The sequence below is a fragment of the Natator depressus genome, chromosome 28 (genome assembly GCF_965152275.1).
Source record: "Natator depressus isolate rNatDep1 chromosome 28, rNatDep2.hap1, whole genome shotgun sequence".
Taxonomy (NCBI): Eukaryota; Metazoa; Chordata; order Testudines; family Cheloniidae; genus Natator; species Natator depressus.
This window is the reverse complement of record NC_134261.1, coordinates 12445936-12465229: the sequence shown is the minus strand read 5'-3', so window position 1 is coordinate 12465229 and position 19294 is coordinate 12445936. Positions and strand designations below refer to the sequence as shown.

Sequence of the window (19294 nt, the reverse complement as noted above, 5' to 3'; positions counted from 1 at the left end):
ACGCCATGACCCCCCCCCCCGGTCCGAGTATAGGGGAGATGCCGTGACCCCCCCCAGTCCGGGAATAGGGGAGATGCCGTGACCCCACCCCGGTCCGGGTATAGGGGAGATGCAGTGACCGCCCCCCCGGTCCGGGTATAGGAGAGACGCCGTGACCCCCTCCCCCGGTCCAGGTATAGGGGAGGTGCAGTGACCCCCCCCGGTCCGGTTATAGGGGAGACGCCGGGACCACCCCAGTCTGGGTATAGGGGAGATGCCATGACCCCCGCCCCCCGGTCCGGGTATGGGGAGATGCCGTGACCCCCCCTAGTCCGGGAATAGGGGAGATGCCATGACCCCCCTCCTCCGGTCCGGGTATAGGGGAGATGCTTTGACCCCCGCCCCAGTCCGGGTATAGGGGAGATGCTGTGACCCCCCCCCCAGTCTGGGTATAGCGGGAGATGCCGTGACCCCCCGCAGTCCGGGTATAGGGGAGATGCAGTGACCCCCCCAGTCTGGGTCTAGGGGAGACTCCATGACCCCCCCCACTCCGGGTATCGGGGAGACGCCGTGACCCCCGCCCCGGTCCGGGTCTAGGGGAGACGCCGGGACCCCCTCCCAGTCCGGGTATAGGGGAGATGCAGTGACTCCCCTCCCCCCACTCCGGGTATAGGGGAGACGCCGTGACCCCCGCCCCGGTCCGGGTATAGGGGAGATGCTGTGACCCTCCCCAAATCCGGGTATAGGGGGGATGCAGTGACACCCCCCCCAGTCCGGGTATAGGGGGAGATGCTGTCACCCCCCCCCAGTCTGGGTATAGCGGGAGATGCCGTGACCCCCCCCAGTCCGGGAATAGGGAGATGCTGTGACCCCCCCCCCCGGTCCGGGTATAGGGGGGATGCAGTGACCCCCCCCAGTCCGGGTACAGGGGAGATGCCGTGACCCCCCCCCACTCCGGGTCTAGGGGAGATGCTGTGACCCCCGCCCCAGTCTGGGTATAGCGGGAGATGCCGTGACCCCCGCCCCGGTCCGGGTCTAGGGGAGACGCCGTGGCCATGCTGTGGGGGGGGGATTTCGGGGGGGCCCCTCCTGCCGGAGGGGGGGGGGGCTGATCGCAAAGGAGTCCCGCCACCAGCCCCGGCCCCGCCCCCGGCGTGACGACACAGTGGCGGGAAAGCGGGGTTTGGTTCCATGAGGTCGGTTGGCCGCGTGGGGGGGTGCGGGGCGGCGCTGGGGGGAGTGTATGGGGGCGCTGGGGGGTGCGGGGGGGCGCTGGGTGTATGGGGGGAGTGTATGGGGGCGCTGTGGGTGTGGGGGGTGCTGTGGGTGGTAAAGGGGGCACTGGGGGGGTGTAGGGGTGATGTGGGTGTGGGGGGGTGCTCTGAGGGTATCGGGGGCGCTGTGGGTGTGGGGGGAGTGTATGGGGGCGCTGGGGGGGTGCGGGGCGGCGCTGGGGGGAGTGTATGGGGGCGCTGGGGGGGTGCGGGGGGCGCTGGGTGTGTGGGGGGAGTGTATGGGGGCGCTGTGGGTGTGGAGCGGTGCTGTGGGTGGTAAAGGGGGCACTGGGGGGTGTAGGGATGATGGTGTGGGGGGTGCTCTGAGGGTATCGGGGCGCTGTGGGTGTGGGGGGGTGCTGTGAGGGTATAGGGTGTGGGCTGTGGGTGTGGGGCGCTGTGTGAGCAGGGGTGGTGTATAGAGGTGGTGTGGCGGGGTGCTCTAAGGATAAAGGGGGCGCTGGAGGGTGCGGTGGGGTTTATGGGGGCGCTGTGGGTGTGGGGGAGGTGTATGGGGCGCTGTGGGGGTGTAGGGGTGATGTGGGTGTGGGGGGGTGCTCTGAGGGTATCGGGGGCGCTGTGGGTGGGGGGGTGCTGTTCGGGGTAGAGGGGGTGCTGTGGGAGCAGGGGTGGTGTATAGGGGGCGCTGTGGGAGTGAGGGGGGCCGCACCGAGCTGGAGCGAGCCAACCAGGAGCTGGGTATGGGGGGAGGGGGAGCTGGGGCGGGAAGAGCCTGCTTACTTGGGGAGGGTCTGGGCGCTGAGTACCAGGACTACTGGGGGGGCGGCGTTGGGTATCATGGGAGTCAGGCTTGGGGGGCTGGGCATGGGGAGCTGGGTATGGCGGGGGGGTGGGGAGTGGCTGAGCACACTGCAGAGGTTGGGGTGGGGCGTGGGGGCGGGGGAGATGGACACCCAGGGGTTGAAGCTGGGGCTCTGCAAGATGAATGACTGGGGTGGGGTGAGAGCTGTGGCTGACGCAATGTCCCAAGCAGCCTGGGTTCGAGCCCCCCGATGTCCTGTGGGGGGGGAGGGTTCTGCCCACCATGGAGAGAGCTGGGGGTCAAAGGTCTCTGCCCCCCCCCCCATTCCACCCTAACCCCCTTTCCGCGCAGGCCTGGCCTTCGACTCCTGGGACCTGGATTTCTACACTGAGCTCTTCAAGAAATTCGGGCACAACCCGACCAGCGTGGAGTGCTTCGACCTGGCCCAGTCCAACAGGTACCGGCACCGAGTCCCCCCAGCCAGCCAGTCCCCCGTCCTGGGGCCGGATGGGAGCCGGCGCCCCCTCGAGGGGAGAGGCCCCATGTCCCATTCCCAGCACCCCATAGCCAGCCAGTCCCCTGAGCCAGCCAGTCCCCTGTCCTGGGTCCGGATGGGAGCTGGCGTCCCTTTCCCCGGTTCCCCCTCGGTGAGCCAGTTCCCCACCCTGGGGCTGGATAGGAGCCGCACCCGTCCGGGTGTCTCTGTCACGGGGTCCCCGGGCGATTCTCTGGCACTACAAGCCGGTCAGGGCTCTGGGGAAGTCTCCTCTCTGGGAGCAGACGGTCCCCAGGGCAAGACGCTTCCCCAGCTTCCCCCTTCCTGGGTCTGACCGAGCCTTCAGCCTCCCCTGCCCTTCCCTGCGCTTCCCGCAGCGGGTCCGCCCAGGTGGGGTCCTGGGGAAGCCAGAGGGTCCTGCCCCCCAACTCCGCAGTCAGACGGGACTCTCAGCCAGCTGGGAAAACAGCTGACAGGAACACAGCATAGAACAGAACTTGTTAGCATGGAAATCGGTGACTTTCAGCCAGAGTCCTGGGCCAGAAGCCCTGGACTCCCCCTCTTCCAGTCCCCGCAGACTGCCAATTTCCAGCAACCGACCTCAGACCCCCTCTTCTCCCCCCCTCCGCCCCCTTGTCTTTGTCTGGCTTCCAGGGCAGAGAGTCAGGGGGTTGTCACCTGGTTGCATCCCCCTCCTGGGTCTCAGGTTACAAAGGGCACCGGTCATAGCATATGTGCAGGCAGCTGGAGCAGCCTCACCTGCCCCACAGCGTCTCAGCAAAAGTCACACACCCCTATTCTCACCACCAAGGCATTGGTGCAGCACACGGGGAAACTGAGGCACACACACTATTCCTGCAAAACAGTAAAACTCACATAGGCTCAACAGTAAGACTCACATAACAAGGGAAAAGCCCCACGTCACCACATCCTCACCCCTCCCCCCATCTCTGCCCCCCAGCAAGCACAGCCCACACTGATTCTTCAAAGGGCACCTCCTGGCAGATGTGGAAGAGGTCATGGGATCACTGTTCGAGTCCATCATACAGACCCAGGAGAGCAGCAGCCCCAACGTCGTCATGTTCTCGGACAACAGCAGGTGCCTGCCTGGGACCCCCATCCGTGGGGCTGGGGCTTTGGGGCTGGTGGCCATGGCCAGTTTGCTCTCCCCCCACCACCGGGGCAGGAATGGCGTGGGGCTCCGTGGCTGATGGTTGTGGCTGGTTCTCTCCCCCCCTCAGTGCCATCCAGGGCAGGGCTGTTTACTCCCTGTTGCCCCACAACCCATCCCGTCCTAGCCCCTCCACAGTGGGGCATTGGGGACTATCCATGGGGAGGGAGTGTGCAGGAGGGAGAGTGAATCTGTGGGGTGTGTAGGGAGGGGTCCATAGGGCAGGGTCTGTAGGGGAAGGCAGTGTGGCTGTCAGGTGGGTGCATGTGTGAGTGGGTGTGGGGGGAGTGGCAGTGCATGGGGGTTATGGGGTGGGGGGGATGCTACGCTCCCCCATGCACATGCCCCAGTCCATAGGGCATGGGGGTTCCTGCCTGTTGGGGTGGCAGTCTGGGGGGGGTGTTTTGGAGGGTACCAATGAGGGGTGTCTGCTCGCTCTCACCCCTGTCTCTCCCACCCAGAGGTGGCCCTGTTCAGCGGTGCGAAGACTGGGGCGGGCGGATCCAGGACGTGCAGCACACGGGGCCCAAGCCATCGCTGGCACAGCCAGGTGCAGCTTTGGAAACCTGCACATCCCTGGTGAGTGTGGAGGGGGCAGCACCAAGAGCCCCCCCTCTGCTCAGCATGGGGCCCCCCCTTCCGGTCAGCCACTGAGAGCGGGTCACAGAACTCTCTCCCTCCAGCCCTGAGCCGCGCCCGCACCTGGCCATGGGCCACGGGACCCTCCACTCCCCACCCTGGGACCCCCCTTGACCTCATCGCCACATCCCCGACTTCTCCTGCCCGGGGTTTGTCCTCCCTGGAGCTGGCTCAGCCCGTCTGTCTCTTCGCCCCCTTTCCTTGGCCCAAACGGGGCGATTTCAGGCTGCAGGTCTAGTCACCTCCCTTATCCTGCCTTCCAGATAACGAGACCCACCCCCGTACATACGTTACTCATGCCAAGCCAGGCCTACACCTGCCCCCAGCCACGGCTGCTGGCCCCACCCACAATTTCAGGGTATTCCCCCTCCATGTTCCAGCGAGGGCACCCAAGTCTCTCCTTGCCACGCATGCCCCCCAGGTCAGCCTCCCTCACCGCCCTCCCCTGTGCCAGGCCTGCTCGTGGAGGGCCACGACCGGGCCATGTGCCAGGGACCCTGCGTGTCTCTGTCAGCGGAGAAAACAGACCAGCCAGTGCCCGGCTTTCCACGCTCCCTGGCTCCCCACCCCGCGGTCGCCTGTCTTTTCGGGGGGCAGGCTGCTGAGCAGCCCCTGAAGTGTCCGGCTGCCAACTCAAAAGGACCCCCCCAGCCACATCGATCTTTGAACCCCCAAAGCCTGTTCTTTGTCCCCTATTCTGCATGTGGCCCAACAACCCCTCCGGCAGGCGGGGAGCTCTGCAGGCTGGCAGGAATTGCCCCCCCCCCTCCGGTCCAGGTGCGGGGGAGATGCCGTGACACCCCCCACCAGCCTGCGATGACAGACAAACCCTTCCTCGATGGTTGGGGTGCCGGCGTGTGTGTGTGGAGTCGCGGACCTCATTATCCAGGCTGGCCCCCCGCCTGTCTCTCCCCCCCAGGCTGCGCACCCCCTGCCCTTGGCCAAGACATGGGGCTGGTTTGTGGGTAGCGGCTTGGGGGACCCCTCCTGCCGGGGGGGGCTGATCCCAAAGGCCGCCCTGCTGCTCCCCACCAGAATCGGCAGCGCTCACCCACGCCGCACACGGGACACTCGCATGGGGCCCCCCACCCGCCAGGCACGTGCGTGATACACGCGCACGCAGGAGGCTCTTTACCTGGCTGAGTCATGCCCCGCTCTGGGTCCATGGTGACGTAGCAGCCCCGCGCTGCACGCTGCCCCTCCCCTCCCCGTGGGGCACCCCCCCCCCCCGGGTTTCCACGCTCTCACCAATTTTTTCAAACCGGTAGTATTGGTTGGAGCAGGGGGGGCGGCTGTGAGGCACTGCTGCTCCTGCCCCACGTTCCCTGGCTGAGGGCGTCCCTCGACCTTGCCCTGGGATGGGGGGACGCTGTAGGTGCGTGGGGGGGAGGGAGGGCGTGTGGGTGCAGGGGGGCGTTGTGGGGTTGGGGTGTATGGGGGGTGCGGTGGGGTCGGCTGCTGTGGGTGTATGGGAGGTGCTGTGGGGTGGGGGCGTATCGGGGGGTGCTGGGGGCTGCAGGTGCTGTGGTGGGCGCTGTGGGGTGGGCCGCTATGGGTGCTGGGGGTGTTGCTGTGGGGTGGGTCGCTGGGGGTGCGGGGCACCGGGGGTGCAGGGGGCGCTGTGGGTGGTGTGGAGGCGGTGTCGGGATGTGCGGTTGGGGTATGCGGGGGTCCTGTGGGTGGTGTAGGGGCACTGGGGGGGGTGAGGGTATACGGGGCACTGTGGGCATGCGGGGAGCAGTCTGTGGGGGTGCTTTGGGGTGGTGTAGGGGCACTGGGGGGCATGGGGGTATCAGGGGTGCAGTGGGGGGTGTATGGGGGTGCAGTGGGGGGCGCTGTGTGGCTGTGTAGGGTCTCTGTGGGGGGTCTCTGTGGGTGGTGTATGGGGGTGCAGTGGGGGGTGTATGGGGGTGCAGTGGGGGGTGCTGTGTGGCTGTGTAAGGGTGCTGTGGGGGTTACAGTGGGGGGGCGCTGTGGGGGGGCACAGTGGGTGGTGTATGGGGGTGCAGTGGGGGCGCTGTGTGGCTGTGTAGGGGTGCTGTGGGGGTTACAGTGGGGGGGCGCTGTGGGGGGGTCTCTGTGGGTGGTGTATGGGGGTGCAGTGGGGGGTGTATGGGGGTGCAGTGGGGGGCACTGAGTGGCTGTGTAGGGGTGCTGTGGGGGGTGTGTGGGAGGGTGCTGTGGGGGTTACAGTGGGGGGGTGCAGTGGGGGGTGTATGGGGGTGCAGTGGGGGCGCTGTGTGGCTGTGTAGGGGTGCTGTGGGGGTTACAGTGGGGGGGCGCTGTGGGGGGGCACAGTGGGGGGGTCTCTGTGGGTGGTGTATGGGGGTGCAGTGGGGGCGCTGTGTGGCTGTGTAGGGGTGCTGTGGGGGTTACAGTGGGGGGGCACAGTGGGGGGTCTCTGTGGGTGGTGTATGGGGGTGCAGTGGGGGGTGCTGTGTGGCTGTGTAGGGGCGCTGTGGGGGTTACAGTGGGGGGGCGCTGTGGGGGGGCACAGTGGGGGGGTCTCTGTGGGTGGTGTATGGGGGTGCAGTGGGGGGTGCTGTGTGGCTGTGTAGGGGTGCTGTGGGGGTTACTGTGGGGGGGCACAGTGGGGGGGTCTCTGTGGGTGGTGTATGGGGGTGCAGTGGGGGGGGTGGTGTCTGGCTGGACACTGACCCTGTTCTCCCCCCCCCAGGACCCCGCCATGGCCGTGCTGCATTACTTCCAGCGCCCCGGGGCGGAGGGTGTCCCTGGCTCCCTGCTGCGCTCGGCCCAGGCGGTGCTGCGGGGCGTCCGCGCCCTGCACAGGGAGCTGTGCTACAACGTCAGCTGGACAGGTATGGGGGGGGGGGGGAACGAGGCTTCTTGGAGCAGCTGGTCCTGGAACCCCCAAAGGGTGGGGCAAGTCTGAAGGGCGGCCAGGCTGGGTCAGAGCAAAGGTGCGTCCAGCCCAGCGTCCTGTCTTCCGACAGCCGCCAGAGCCAGGCGCCCCAGGGGGAGTGGACGGGGCAGGGCCAGGATCGAATGGTCCATCCCGCCCTCCCGCCAGCACCCTCCCTCTCCCGGAAAGCAGCAGCTCCCAGCTGTTCCTCTGCCTCTCCCTGCCTGGGGCAGCTCGTGGCTCAGCTGCTCAGCAGGGAGGGAGCCCAAACACATCCTGTAATTGAGCAATCTTGGGGGGCATGTAGCCCCGCATCCCCCCGCCCCCCCCCGCTTCAGCTCCGAGAAGGACCACCGGCTCGGTTCAGTGGCCAAGGCGCTCGGGTCGGTTTCTTGCCGACGAAGCCCAGTACCAGTGCCCTGGCTCTGTGGTGACAGGTGCACTAACCCATGTGTGCCCGCGACAATGGTACCAGCTCAGTCCGGACACTGTCCCCGCGGCTGGACAAAGAGGCCGTTCCGGTGACTTCGGTACAAGCACGTTAGGCATTACACTGCAGACGTTGTTAGTTACCACCCTTCTCCTCGTACCTGCTGCTTTGAACAAACCATTCTCCTGTCAGCCCCTCCTTATCTTCAGAGGGGGTTGCCATGTCCCTGTCCCGTCTCAGGAATGTGTTTACCTCACTCCTTGAGAACTCTGGGTGTTCTTGTTCCATCCTGTCTGGTCAGGCCTGTGCTTTCTTGGCTAGCCAATGCCTCGTGTGGTGTTATTTTGCCAAGGCCCGGCCTCCTCTGGTTCACAGCCTTTGGGTCACACTGTTAGTTAAGCCCAGGGCTCCAGCAAGGCCTAAACTGGGTGACTGAGCATCAAAATGGCAGGTGAATTTCAGTGTTGATAAATGCAAAGTAATGCACGCTGGAAAACATCATCCCAATTCTGCACAGAAAATGACGGGGTCTAAATTAGCTGTTACCACTCGAGAGAGAGATCGCGGAGCCATTGTGGCGAGTTCTCTGAAAACATCCACTCGACATGCGGCCGTCAAAAAGCGAACAGAACGTTAGGAGCAGAAGTGGGCATCATATCCCATGGGGGCTCCCCTACCTGGCAGGACCCCTCAGCCCCCTTGCCTGCTGGGTATCACAGCCCCATTTCTCCCCTGCAGGTGCGTCGCCCCCCAGCCCCCAGGAGACCCAGCTGCTGCACTGGCTCTTCGGCTGCCCCTTTGAATCCGGAGACGTTGCCACGGAGTCCTTCCTGTGCCCAGCGCCCACCGACCTGCTGGTGGAGATCGGGCCCCGGTGCGTCTCAGGGCTCAGCAGGCGGCTCCGTGCCTTGGGGGCCGGGAGTTGAATCGGGGGCGCTGTGCTGCAGGGAGCGGGCCAGGGGCTCAGTAAGGGGTGCTCTCCCCTGGCAGACAGGACTGGCCCCAGTGAGGTGCTAGGGGGCGCTGTGCCGCAGGGAGCGGGGTGGGAGGCTTAGCAGAGGGTGGTGTGGAGTGGAGGGGCAGCTGTGGGGCTGGGGCTGTGTGTTAACCCTTTCCTGGCGCAGGCTGAACTTCTCCACGGCGTTCTCCACCAACGTGGTGTCCGTGTGCCGGGCCGCGGGGCTGAACTGTGTTGACCGTGTCGAGTGCTCCCGCCGCTACCTGCTGCAGGTGAGGGGGGATGTGGAACCCCTGGGAACGGAGGGGATGACCCCTGGGGGATGGGTGGGGAGGCCTGCGGGTGGGGAGGTTCCAGCATTGTGGGGTTAATGGGGCTCTGGGGTGGGAGGGAGTTTCTGGGCCGCTTGCTGCCACTCCTCCCCGATGCCCAGATCTACAGGTGGGGGTACGGGGGGGCTTGGTCTGTCTGTCTCCCCTTCCTGCTCCTGGTGATAGGGGGGGATCCTAGTTCTCAGCCCCCCTCCACCCCCAGTGCCTGTCCACAGTGGGGAGGGGCAGGAGGTTCCCGTTGTCACCCTCGCGGGGCGGGCGCTGGGTCCCCTTTCTCACCCAAGGGGAGGAGAGACAGCTCCCTGTTCTCACCCCATCCTCCCTGGCAGTGTGCCCGACGCCCCACACCCTCTGAGGAGGCCGCCCTGGGGGCGGTGCTCAGTGACCGGATGATGGAGCAGCGCTACAAGGAGCCAATCCGCAGCTTTGCTGTGGCCACCCGCCCTGCCCCCACCTGGCATGTGGATGTGCTGGGGGGGGGCCGCACCGAGCTGGAGCGAGCCAACCAGGAGCTGGGTATGGGGGGAGGGGGAGCTGGGGCGGGAAGAGCCTGCTTACTTGGGGAGGGTCTGGGCGCTGAGTACCAGGACTACTGGGGGGGCGGCGTTGGGTATCATGGGAGTCAGGCTTGGGGGGCTGGGCATAGGGAGCTGGGTATGGCGGGGGGGTGGGGAGTGGCTGAGCACACTGCAGAGGTTGGGGTGGGGCGTGGGGGCGGGGGAGATGGACACCCAGGGGTTGAAGCTGGGGCTCTGCAAGATGAATGACTGGGGTGGGGTGAGAGCTGTGGCTGACGCAATGTCCCAAGCAGCCTGGGTTCGAGCCCCCCGATGTCCTGTGGGGGGGGAGGGTTCTGCCCACCATGGAGAGAGCTGGGGGTCAAAGGTCTCTGCCCCCCCCGCCATTCCACCCTAACCCCCTTTCCGCGCAGGCCTGGCCTTCGACTCCTGGGACCTGGATTTCTACACTGAGCTCTTCAAGAAATTCGGGCGCAACCCGACCAGCGTGGAGTGCTTCGACCTGGCCCAGTCCAACAGGTACCGGCACCGAGTCCCCCCAGCCAGCCAGTCCCCCGTCCTGGGGCCGGATGGGAGCCGGCGCCCCCTCGAGGGGAGAGGCCCCATGTCCCATTCCCAGCACCCCTGAGCCAGCCAGTCCCTGGCCTGCGGCTGGATCGGAGTCAACATCCCCTGGAGGAGACAGGCCCCGGGCCCTATTCCCTGCCCCTCTGGCCAGCCAGTCCCTGCCTTGGGGCCGAATGGGAGCCACGCCCATCTAGAGGGAAAGGCCCCCCTATGTGCCTGTCTCACCCCCTCATCCCTGCCCCCCAGCGAGCACAGCCGACACTGGTTCTTCAAAGGGCGCCTCCTGGTGGACGGGAAGGAGGTCTCGGAGTCGCTGTTCGAGTCCATCATGCGGACCCAGGAAAAGAGCAACCCCAACAATGTCATCAAGTTCTCGGACAACAGCAGGTGCCTGCCTGGGACCCCCATCCGTGGGGATGGGAATGGGGCTCGAGCTCATGGCCAGGGTTGGATTCAAACTCTCACTTCTTCTGGGCTAGGGATGGGGGTGGGGCTTTGTGGCTGGTGGCCATGGCTGGGATGCTCTCCCCCCGCCCCCTTGGGGCAGGGATGGGGGTGGGGCTCCGTGGCTGACGGCTGTGGCGGGTTCTCTCCCCCCAGTGCCATCCAGGGCAGGGCCGTGTGTTCCCTGTGGCCCCGCGACCCGTCCCGCCCCAGCTGCTTCGAGAAGAGAACGTCGACCCGGCATGTCATCTTCACTGCAGAGACCCACAACTTCCCCACGGGTCAGTGCGGGGGCAGGGGGGCTGTGTGTGTGCAGGGGAATATATATGTATGGGGGGCTTCTCTCCATGGGGTGGGATGGGGGCGTGGCCAGGGGGTTGTGGGGCAGTCTGCAGGGGGGACATTGGGGAAAATCCATGGGGGGGGGAGTGAATGTGGGGGGAGTGAGAGGGTGTCCATGGGTCAGGGGTCTGTGGGGGAGGTAGTGTGGCTGTGTGGGGGGTGGCAGTGCATGGGGTTATGGGCTGTGGAGGGGTGGATGCTACACGCTTTCCCTGCTCTCCATGCGAACGCCCCCGTCCATGAGGTGCAGGGGTCTCCTGTCTGGGGCAGCTGTGGGCCTGGCACTCTGGGGTGTGTGTTTTGGGGGTACCTAGGAGGGGTGTCTCCTCGCTCTCACCCCCGTGTGCTCCCCAGGGGTGGCCCCATTCAGCGGCGCCGCAACGGGAACAGGGGGGCGGATCCGGGACGTGCAGTGCACGGGGCGTGGGGCCCACGTCATCGCCGGCACGGCGGGGTACAGCTTCGGAAACCTGCACATCCCTGGTGAGAGTAGGGGGGCCCCACTTCCCCCCAGCCACAGCCCCCCTCCACCACCTCCTCCTCCCCTTCCTCTGCCAGGCCTTGGGACCCCTTCCTCAGGCCCACCTTCTGCAGCCCCTCCCTGCGGGGTCATGGGGGCCCTCCTGCCCCTGGGAGCAGGCCGCTGGACGCTATCCCTCCAGCCCTGAGCCCCTCCCCGACCTGGCCATGGGCCAGGGGACCCTCCACTCCCCACCCTGGGACCCCCCCTTGACCTCATCTTCACACCCCCGACTTCTCCTGCCCGGGGTTTGTCCTCCCTGGAGCTGGCTCAGCCCGTCTGTCTCTTCACCCCCTGCCCCCTTTCCTTGGCCCAAACGGGGCGATTTCAGGCTGCAGGTCTAGTCACCTCCCTTATCCTGCCTTCCAGATAACGAGACCCCCCGCCCCACCAGCCTGCCTAGCCATAGCCGCCCTCCCCTGTGCCCGGCCTGCTCCCCAAGGGCTGCGACCGGAGCGTGCCCGGGACCCTGCATGGCTCTGCCACAGTGCCTGGCTTTCCACGCTCCCTGCACCCACCCCAGGGTCACCTGGCTTGCGGGGGGGTCTGTTTGCTGACTCAAAAGGATTCACCCCCCCCCCCATCAATCTCCTTCTAACCCTGCGGTTGGGAGGCAGGGTCTTCCCTGGGTTACTCCCCGCCCCCTCCGCCTCCCCTCCCGCCGTCCCCGCGGGGCACTGCCTGCTGGGCTCCCTGCTCTGGTCCTGGTCCCAGGGCGCTGCGGCTCGTCCAGTCCCCGGCTTCGCCTGGGTTCAGAAGACGTCCTTCCTGCCGCCAACTGAGCCGTCCGGCTGCCTTTTGCGCCCCTTGGGGTTGGGGAGCCCGACATCCAGGCTGGCACCCCCTGACCGTCTCTCCCTGCCCCCAGGCTACCCTCTGCCCTGGGAGGACCCGGCATTGCCCTACCCCAAGACCTACGCCCAGCCCCTGCAGGTGGCCCTCGGGGCCAGCGATGGCGCCTCTGACTACGGCAATAAGTTTGGGGAACCTGTCCTGGCTGGTGAGTGCTGGAGGGGCCGTTCTGGGGGCTTGGGGGGACCCATCCTGGTAGGTGGGGGCTGAGCTGAATCCTCACAGGGGCCTGCTCCCGAGAGTCACCCCATCAGCTGCCCTGTTGCTCCCCCCTCAGAAGGGGCACCTGCCTGGTCCTCGCCCGCCCTTCTGGGGCGGCCAGGAGGCTGTGGGTTCTAGTCTGTCCTTCGATGGTTGGGGACGTGGTGGGCTTGGGGAGCGCCTGGCAGGGAGGATGTGCCTGGCTCTGGGGTGGGATTGGGGAGCGCCTGGCAGGGGGGACGCACCCGGCTCTAGGGCGGCCTTGGGGAACACTGGGCAGCAGAGGAAGGGGATGCGTCTTGCTCTGGTGGGGGGGATATAACAACCTGAGCAGGAGAAATGCCAAGCACTAAAGGGCTGTGGTGCCCAGTGGGGAGAGGCTGGGAGGGTGTCTCTGCTCTAACCCCACCCCCCACCCCCCGCCAATCTTGGGCAGGGTTCGCCCGTTCCTTCGGCCAGCAGCTACCCAATGGGCAGCGGCGCGAATGGATCAAGCCCATCATGTTCAGCGGGGGGATCGGCGCCATGGAGGACATTCACGTGCACAAGGAGCCCCCCGAGCCTGGTAAGTACCCCCCCGCTCCGTGCCACTCCCTAGTAAACCCCCTGTGCCCCCTCCCCCCACATACTGCAGTTCCCCCACAGCCTAAGAACCTCCCTGCCCTGTCTCCCCCAGATCTAGGGTGACCAGATGTCCCGATTTTCTAGGGACCGTCCTGATTTTTGGGGGCTTTTTCTTATATAGGCTCCTATTACTCCTCACCCCCTGTCCCAATTTTTCACACTTGCTGTCTGGTCACCCTATCCAGACCCCATGTTGACTGGGAGCAGCCATCTGGCCCCAGGGCTTCCCGCTCTTTGCGAAGGGGGGCGAGGGAGAGGCAGCGCCCTGCCGTGGCGCTGGGGTAGGTTTTGTGGGGTCTTACTGTTCGCTCTCCCTCCAGGGATGCAGGTGGTGAAAGTGGGGGGCCCCGTGTACCGGATCGGAGTTGGGGGGAGTTCAGCCTCCTCCATCCAGGTGCGTGAGGAGGTGACCTGGGGGGCAGGGACGGGGGGTTTCCCTGTGGGCGCTGGGGGGGTGGAGGGTCAGCAGAGCCCCACCCCCACCCACTGCCCATACTGCTCGACTTACATCCCTGACATGACGCCCCCTTGTCACCCCCCCACAAGCCACAGTGCAGCCTACTTGGCCCCCTCCCACAGTGGGGCCTGCCCCCCTCAGCCCTGGCCCTGTGTTACCCCCACCCTGCCACATACCCCCTCCAACAGTGGGGCCCATGCAGTCCTCACCCACCATGTCTGTAGTGGGGCCTCCCCGGCCTCCTATCCCTATGTGACCCCCAGGATGCCCCCAACTCACTTCCCAACGAGGCCCACAGTCCTCTGTGCCCAGCGCTGCCTGGGCAGTACCCTCCACATGCTCCCCCCAGCCTGAGAGCAGGGAGCAATGGGGGGCATTGGGGCTGTGTTGGGGTGAGCCCTTCCCCCCCAGAAGCAGGGGAACAATACCGGCGAGCTGGATTTGGGGGTGCTGCTGGGAGGATTAGGCTTGGGGGGTTGAGGCTTGTCACGGAGTCCCTGGGCGATGCTCTGGAACTGCTCCCCATGAAGCCAGTCAGGACTCTGGGGGAGTCTCCTCTCGGGGAGCAGCCTGTCTGCAGGACACACAGCTCCCCCGGCTCCACCTTCCTGGGGCTGACCTCGGAGCATTCAGCCTCCTCTGCCCCTCCGTGCGCTTCCCACAGTGAGTCCGCCCAGGCGGGGTCCTGGGGAAGCCAGAGGGTCCTGCCCCCCAACTCCGCAGTCAGACGGGACTCTCAGCCAGCCAGGAAAACAGAAGGTTTATTAGACGACAGGAACATGGTCTAACACAGAGCTTGTAGGTGCAGAGAACAGGACCCCTCAGCTGGGTCCATTTTGGGGGGCGGTGAGCCAGACAACCACGTCTGCCCTTCACTGCATGTCCCAGCCAGCCCCAAACTGAAACTCCCTCCAGCCCCCCCTGCTCTGGGCTTTGTCCCTTTCCTGGGCACCTGATTCCTTTGTTCTCCAACCCTTTAGCTCTCACCTTGCGGGGGGGGCCCAGGCCATCAGTGGCCAGGAAACAGGGTGTCGGCCATTCCTTGTGTCCAGACCCCAGCACACACCTGCCCTCTAGGGCTCTGCAATGATCATACACCCTTATCCCACTGTGACGATGTGACGCAGCAGGGAGGGGGGAGTGTTGACCTGGGACTGTGCCCTGGGGAGGGGAGACCTGAGAGCCTGTCACCTGAGCCAGGAGGGGGAGGAGGAGGTAACACCTCTGCCCAGGAATGTGGACGGAGGCTGCAGCAGGGAACCGGCTGGGTGGGTTTAGTTTTCAGTTTGGGGGTTGGGTGGAGGAACACAGGGAACCCCAGGGCTGGGGTCTAAGCTCCCTGCTCCCCCAGAAGGACTTGACTGAGGGGTCCTGGGTGTCCCCACAAGCTCTGTTTTGGACTGTGTTCCTGTTGTCCAATAAACCTTCTGTTTTACTGGCTGGCTGAGAGTCTCAGTGAATCCCAGGAAGAGGGGTGCAGGGCCTGGACTCCCCCACACTCCGTGACACCCACCCCCTAGATACTTAAGAACTGCCTAGGGGAAACTGAGGCACCCCCACACTGCTCAGAGGAAACATTAAGAACAGTCCCACTTCATCACAAGGCTGTATCAGAAGATTTGTGTCAGGTGACGCCCCCCCCCCAATCTCCCGTCAGGTGCAGGGTGACAACGTCAGCGACCTGGATTTCGGGGCAGTGCAGCGGGGGGACCCCGAGATGGAGCAGAAGATGAACCGGGTGCTGCGGGGCTGCGTGGAGACAGGGAAGGCCAACCCCATCTGCAGCCTCCACGACCAGGGGGCTGGGGGCAATGGTGAGGGGGGGCAGGGCCGGGGGGGTAGTGGTTCCAGGGTGGTGGGGTGGGGGATCAGTGCCTGGGTGGGGCGTAGTGGGGGGGCCCAGTACCCCAGCAGTGGGTGACTCTTCCTGCCTCGCCCTCCAGGGAACGTGCTGAAGGAGCTGAGTGACCCAGCCGGGGCTGTGATCTACGCCAGCCGCTTCCAGGTGTGTGGGGACCCCCTGCCCCTCTACCCCCCACGCCAACTGCTCCCAGGTGTGTGGGGACCCCCTGCCGCACTGCTCCCCATGCCAGCCACCCCCAGGTGTGTGGGGACCCCCTGCCCTCCCAGCATGCCCCATCATACCAGCCACTCCCAGGTGTGTGGGCCTGTCCCAGTTTCAGGGTAGCTGGGCATGACCCCATGGCTCCCCCACTCCATAGTAGGGGTGGGGCTACAACCCCCCGCAATGTACCAGGACTCTCCCCTCTCTGAGGCTGGGCCTAGCCGTAGCCCCCCATCCCCAATATTCGGTTCAATATTCGACTCATCCCCATGGGGCTGGCTGCAACCCTGCCCCCAGCAGTGCTCTGGTGTGGGGCTGCCAAACAGGGACACTCCAGGGTGTGTGGGACCCCTGATTTCCCCCCAGCCCCCGACCTCACCATAGGGCTGCTCCCAGCCCCTGACCCCACCCTGTCCATCACTCCTGAGTATGTGGGACACCCCCCACATCCCTCTCCCTCTGGCCCCTTCTGGGTGTGTGGGACCCTGCTCCAGGCCCCCAATTCTCTTAGTTCCCCAACCTCCTCCCCTCCCTGACACCCATGTACCCCCCAGCTGGGTGACCCCACGCTGAGCATGCTGGAGATCTGGGGGGCCGAGTACCAGGAGTCCAACGCCCTCCTGCTGCGCCCCACCGATGCTGCGCTGCTGCAACGCCTAGGCCAGCGCGAACGCTGCCCCGTGGACGTCGTGGGCACCATCGCCGGGGACGGACGGGTACGGGCGCCGGTGTTCGGGAGCCGGGCCGGGGCTGTGGCTGGTGGGGCGGCTGGGGGCACCGGGCCGACGGACGGGCAGCCGGGAGCTGCATGTGATGATGGCTTGAGCCTAGGGACAGGCAGCTGAGGGGGGACTGGCGCGTGGGAGTGTCACGGAGTGTGGGGCAGTCAGGGCCCTGCGCCCCCCACTTCCTGCCATTCACCGTGCCTCTCAGCCGGCCAGGAACACAGAAGGTTTATTAGCCGACAGGATCACAGCCAAAGCCAGAGCTTGTAGGTACAGACCTGGGTTCTGGGCCTCACTCCCCTTCCTGCTGCCTCACCCAGCCACCCCCCAGCCCCTCCTCCAGCCTCTGTCCAGTTCCCCAGGCAGAAGGGGTCACCTGGGCTCAGGTTACGAAGGGCAGCCGCCAGCCTTTACCTGCTGGCCGTCCAGTGTCGTCCCTCAGGGAAGTCCCCCCCTTCTTTCCCATCCCCATCTCGTATTGGTGCAGCACCCCCGGGTTAGCAGAAGACAGTAAACTAGTAAAACTCCCATGCACTGTTACCAGGTTAATACTCCCCACTCCATGGGGCCCGGGTCCAGGACTTGAGTCTGGGGGAGGGGCGGCCTGGTGTGAGCTGAGCCTGGGGGATCATTGGGATTCATGTGTGGGGAAGGGGGGGGCCAGGCCTGAGTCCGGGAGTGTGGGGGGAAGCAGGGCCTGGACTGGCACTGGTGGGAGGGGGTTGGGGCCGTGGAGAAGGTGGGGCCAGGACTCTTGTGGGGAAGGGTGGGCTGGGCCCCGGGGGGGGGGCTTGCACCGGGCAGACAGGACACACGGGCTACTGGAGGGGTGTCGGTTCTGTGGGGCAGCAGGGTACGGGTGGCTAGGCCTGATGGGGTTTGTGGGGGGGAGGTGCTCGGACCGCAGGGGTAGGGTGGTAGGGCTCATACATGGGGAGTGGCTCACATGGGGGGACAGGGCATCAGGGCTCAGTGGGTGGAGACTAATGGTGGGGCCCTGGGTCATTGGGGGATTTGTGCATGGGGGGTTTGAGCTGGGGGCATGGGGGTGAGAATGGGTCTTTAGGCATGTGGGGGCTGGGTCTCTGGAGCGGTGCCGGGGGTGGGGTTGGCTGGGACTGGGGAGGGGCACTGGGGGGCTCTGTGGAGAGAAAAGGGGGGTGTAGCACAAAGGCTAGGATGGGGATCCTGGTAGCAGAGATGGGGCCTGGAGGTGGGGAGAAGGGGGTGCCGACACTGGAGAGGGCGGGGTGGGCATGGGCTGGCTGGGGTAAGAGGGGGCTGGCAGTGGGGCGGGCCGCCTTCCCTAGGGTGTCCCCCCCGGTTGGAGAACCCTTGGCCAGGCAGCTGCCCTGGCCCCGCCCCAGCCCCTCATTCCAGCCCCTTGGGCGAAGCCCAAACTCCCAGCCCAGGGGCAGGAAGCAGGCATCTCTGCGGGGCTGGAGGGTGGGGTGCTAACCGCTGGGCCCCCTGGCCCTCCACACCCCCAGCGCACCGGGACATAGATTGGGGGGGCTGTGACTCGTCACTGCCCCCCCCCATGGGCTATCCTCCCTCAGATTGTGCTGGTGGACGACCTGGAGGCCCCAGTGACGGATGTGGCCCCAGCGAAGCCCAGTGGGAAGAAGACGCCGGTCGACCTGCAGCTGGAGTGGGTGCTGGGCAAGATGCCACAAAAGGTATGGGGGGGGCCCTGGGGTCGCACCCACAGATCCCCCCCAGACTGCCCCCCCACGGCGCCCCCTTCTGGGAGAGGCCGGGGCCGGAGTAGCGGGGAGCTCCCCCCATAGACAGTACCCCCACCCTGCCCTCCCACGGCGTTCCCTGCTGCGAGAGGCCAGGGCTGGAGTAGTCGGGAGCTTCCCCCATAGACAGTGCCCCCTGCTTGCTCCCTACAGCGTCCCCTGCTGGATTAACTCATGAATGTCCCATCTTTTCTCCAGGAATTTGTCTTGTCCCACAACAGCCCAGCCCTCCACCGCCTGTGCCTGCCCACTGGGCTGAGTGTGGGGGACGCCCTGGAGCGGGTCCTGCGGCTGCCGGCCGTGGCCAGCAAACGCTACTTGACCAACAAGGTACCCTGCCCGCCCCCCACCCCCCCAAGGGTGTGGCCCAAGGGAGCTCGTGACGATTCAGAGGGTAGTGCCCCCAACCCTGTGGAACGATGCTGGTTCGGGCGGGACCCAACCGAGAGTGCCAATTCAGGGCAAATTGCTTAGCTGGGCAGTTATAGCCCCAGGCTGGGGTTTCTGGGCACACCAAGGCAAAGCCAACCAGCCAGTCAGAGAGGACTTTGGTTTTACCCCACTGGCTAACCACAAGTCACACAAGCAATTCCCTTAGACGCTCCAGTTTCCCAATATCCCCACCAGTGCCCCTCGTCATGGGGACAGATGGTTATGAAAACCAATACCCCAGTAAAAGAAAAAAGGTTCCCACGATCCCAAAGGACCAAGCCCCAGACCCCGGTCAATCTACAAATCAGATCTTACCCACAAATCACGCTGTGGCCAATCCTTTAGAATCTAAAATCTAAAGGTTCATTCATAAAAGGAAACAAGATAGAGATGAGAGCCAGAATTGGTTACATGGACTCAATGACAGACAGTAATGGCCAAGTTCTTGGTTCAGGCTTGTAGCAGGGATGGAATAAGCTGCAGGTTCAAATCCCGTCTCTGGAGAACATCCCCAGCTGGGAGGGGTCCTCCAGAGGTCAGAAGCAGGATTGAAGACCAGATGGAGGAGCTGCAACAGCTCTTCATAGTCTCTTGCCGTGTGGGCTCTTTCTTTGTCCCAAAGACAAGCTGTCATAGAGAATCATAGAATATCAGGGTTGGAAGGGACCTCAGGAGGTCATCTAGTCCAACCCCCTGCTCAAAGCAGGACCGATCCCCAATTAAATCATCCCAGCCAGGGCTTTGTCCAGGCCCCATGGCCTGGAAACACCTCAGGGGTCGGTCCATAGGCAGGTCCCTGCCTGCCTAGCTGAGTCCCCAGGCGTGTCTGCCTTCTCTCAATGGGTCACTCGTATCGCTGATGGTCCTCAATGGGCCATCCAGCAGGCTAGGCCGAGC

The 19294-nt window shown here is 65.4% G+C and overlaps 1 protein-coding gene across 1 annotated transcript in view; it reads left to right on the top strand.

The window, feature by feature from the left end:
- The first annotated feature begins 1126 nt into the window (after positions 1 to 1126).
- The window catches only part of LOC141978887 (phosphoribosylformylglycinamidine synthase-like), a 29011-nt gene continuing 10843 nt past the window's right edge, over positions 1127 to 19294 (top strand). The window contains exons 1-20 of the mRNA XM_074941233.1: positions 1127 to 1175; positions 2368 to 2473; positions 3474 to 3611; positions 4145 to 4262; positions 7000 to 7141; positions 8354 to 8489; positions 8740 to 8845; positions 9235 to 9421; positions 9837 to 9942; positions 10237 to 10377; positions 10591 to 10715; positions 11131 to 11259; positions 12165 to 12296; positions 12786 to 12914; positions 13294 to 13367; positions 15088 to 15244; positions 15374 to 15435; positions 16050 to 16211; positions 17780 to 17899; positions 18164 to 18295. Coding sequence (XP_074797334.1) covers positions 3532 to 3611; positions 4145 to 4262; positions 7000 to 7141; positions 8354 to 8489; positions 8740 to 8845; positions 9235 to 9421; positions 9837 to 9942; positions 10237 to 10377; positions 10591 to 10715; positions 11131 to 11259; positions 12165 to 12296; positions 12786 to 12914; positions 13294 to 13367; positions 15088 to 15244; positions 15374 to 15435; positions 16050 to 16211; positions 17780 to 17899; positions 18164 to 18295 — 2238 coding nt within the window. The 5' untranslated portion in view covers positions 1127 to 1175; positions 2368 to 2473; positions 3474 to 3531. The remainder of the gene's footprint in view (positions 1176 to 2367; positions 2474 to 3473; positions 3612 to 4144; positions 4263 to 6999; positions 7142 to 8353; positions 8490 to 8739; positions 8846 to 9234; positions 9422 to 9836; positions 9943 to 10236; positions 10378 to 10590; positions 10716 to 11130; positions 11260 to 12164; positions 12297 to 12785; positions 12915 to 13293; positions 13368 to 15087; positions 15245 to 15373; positions 15436 to 16049; positions 16212 to 17779; positions 17900 to 18163; positions 18296 to 19294) is intronic.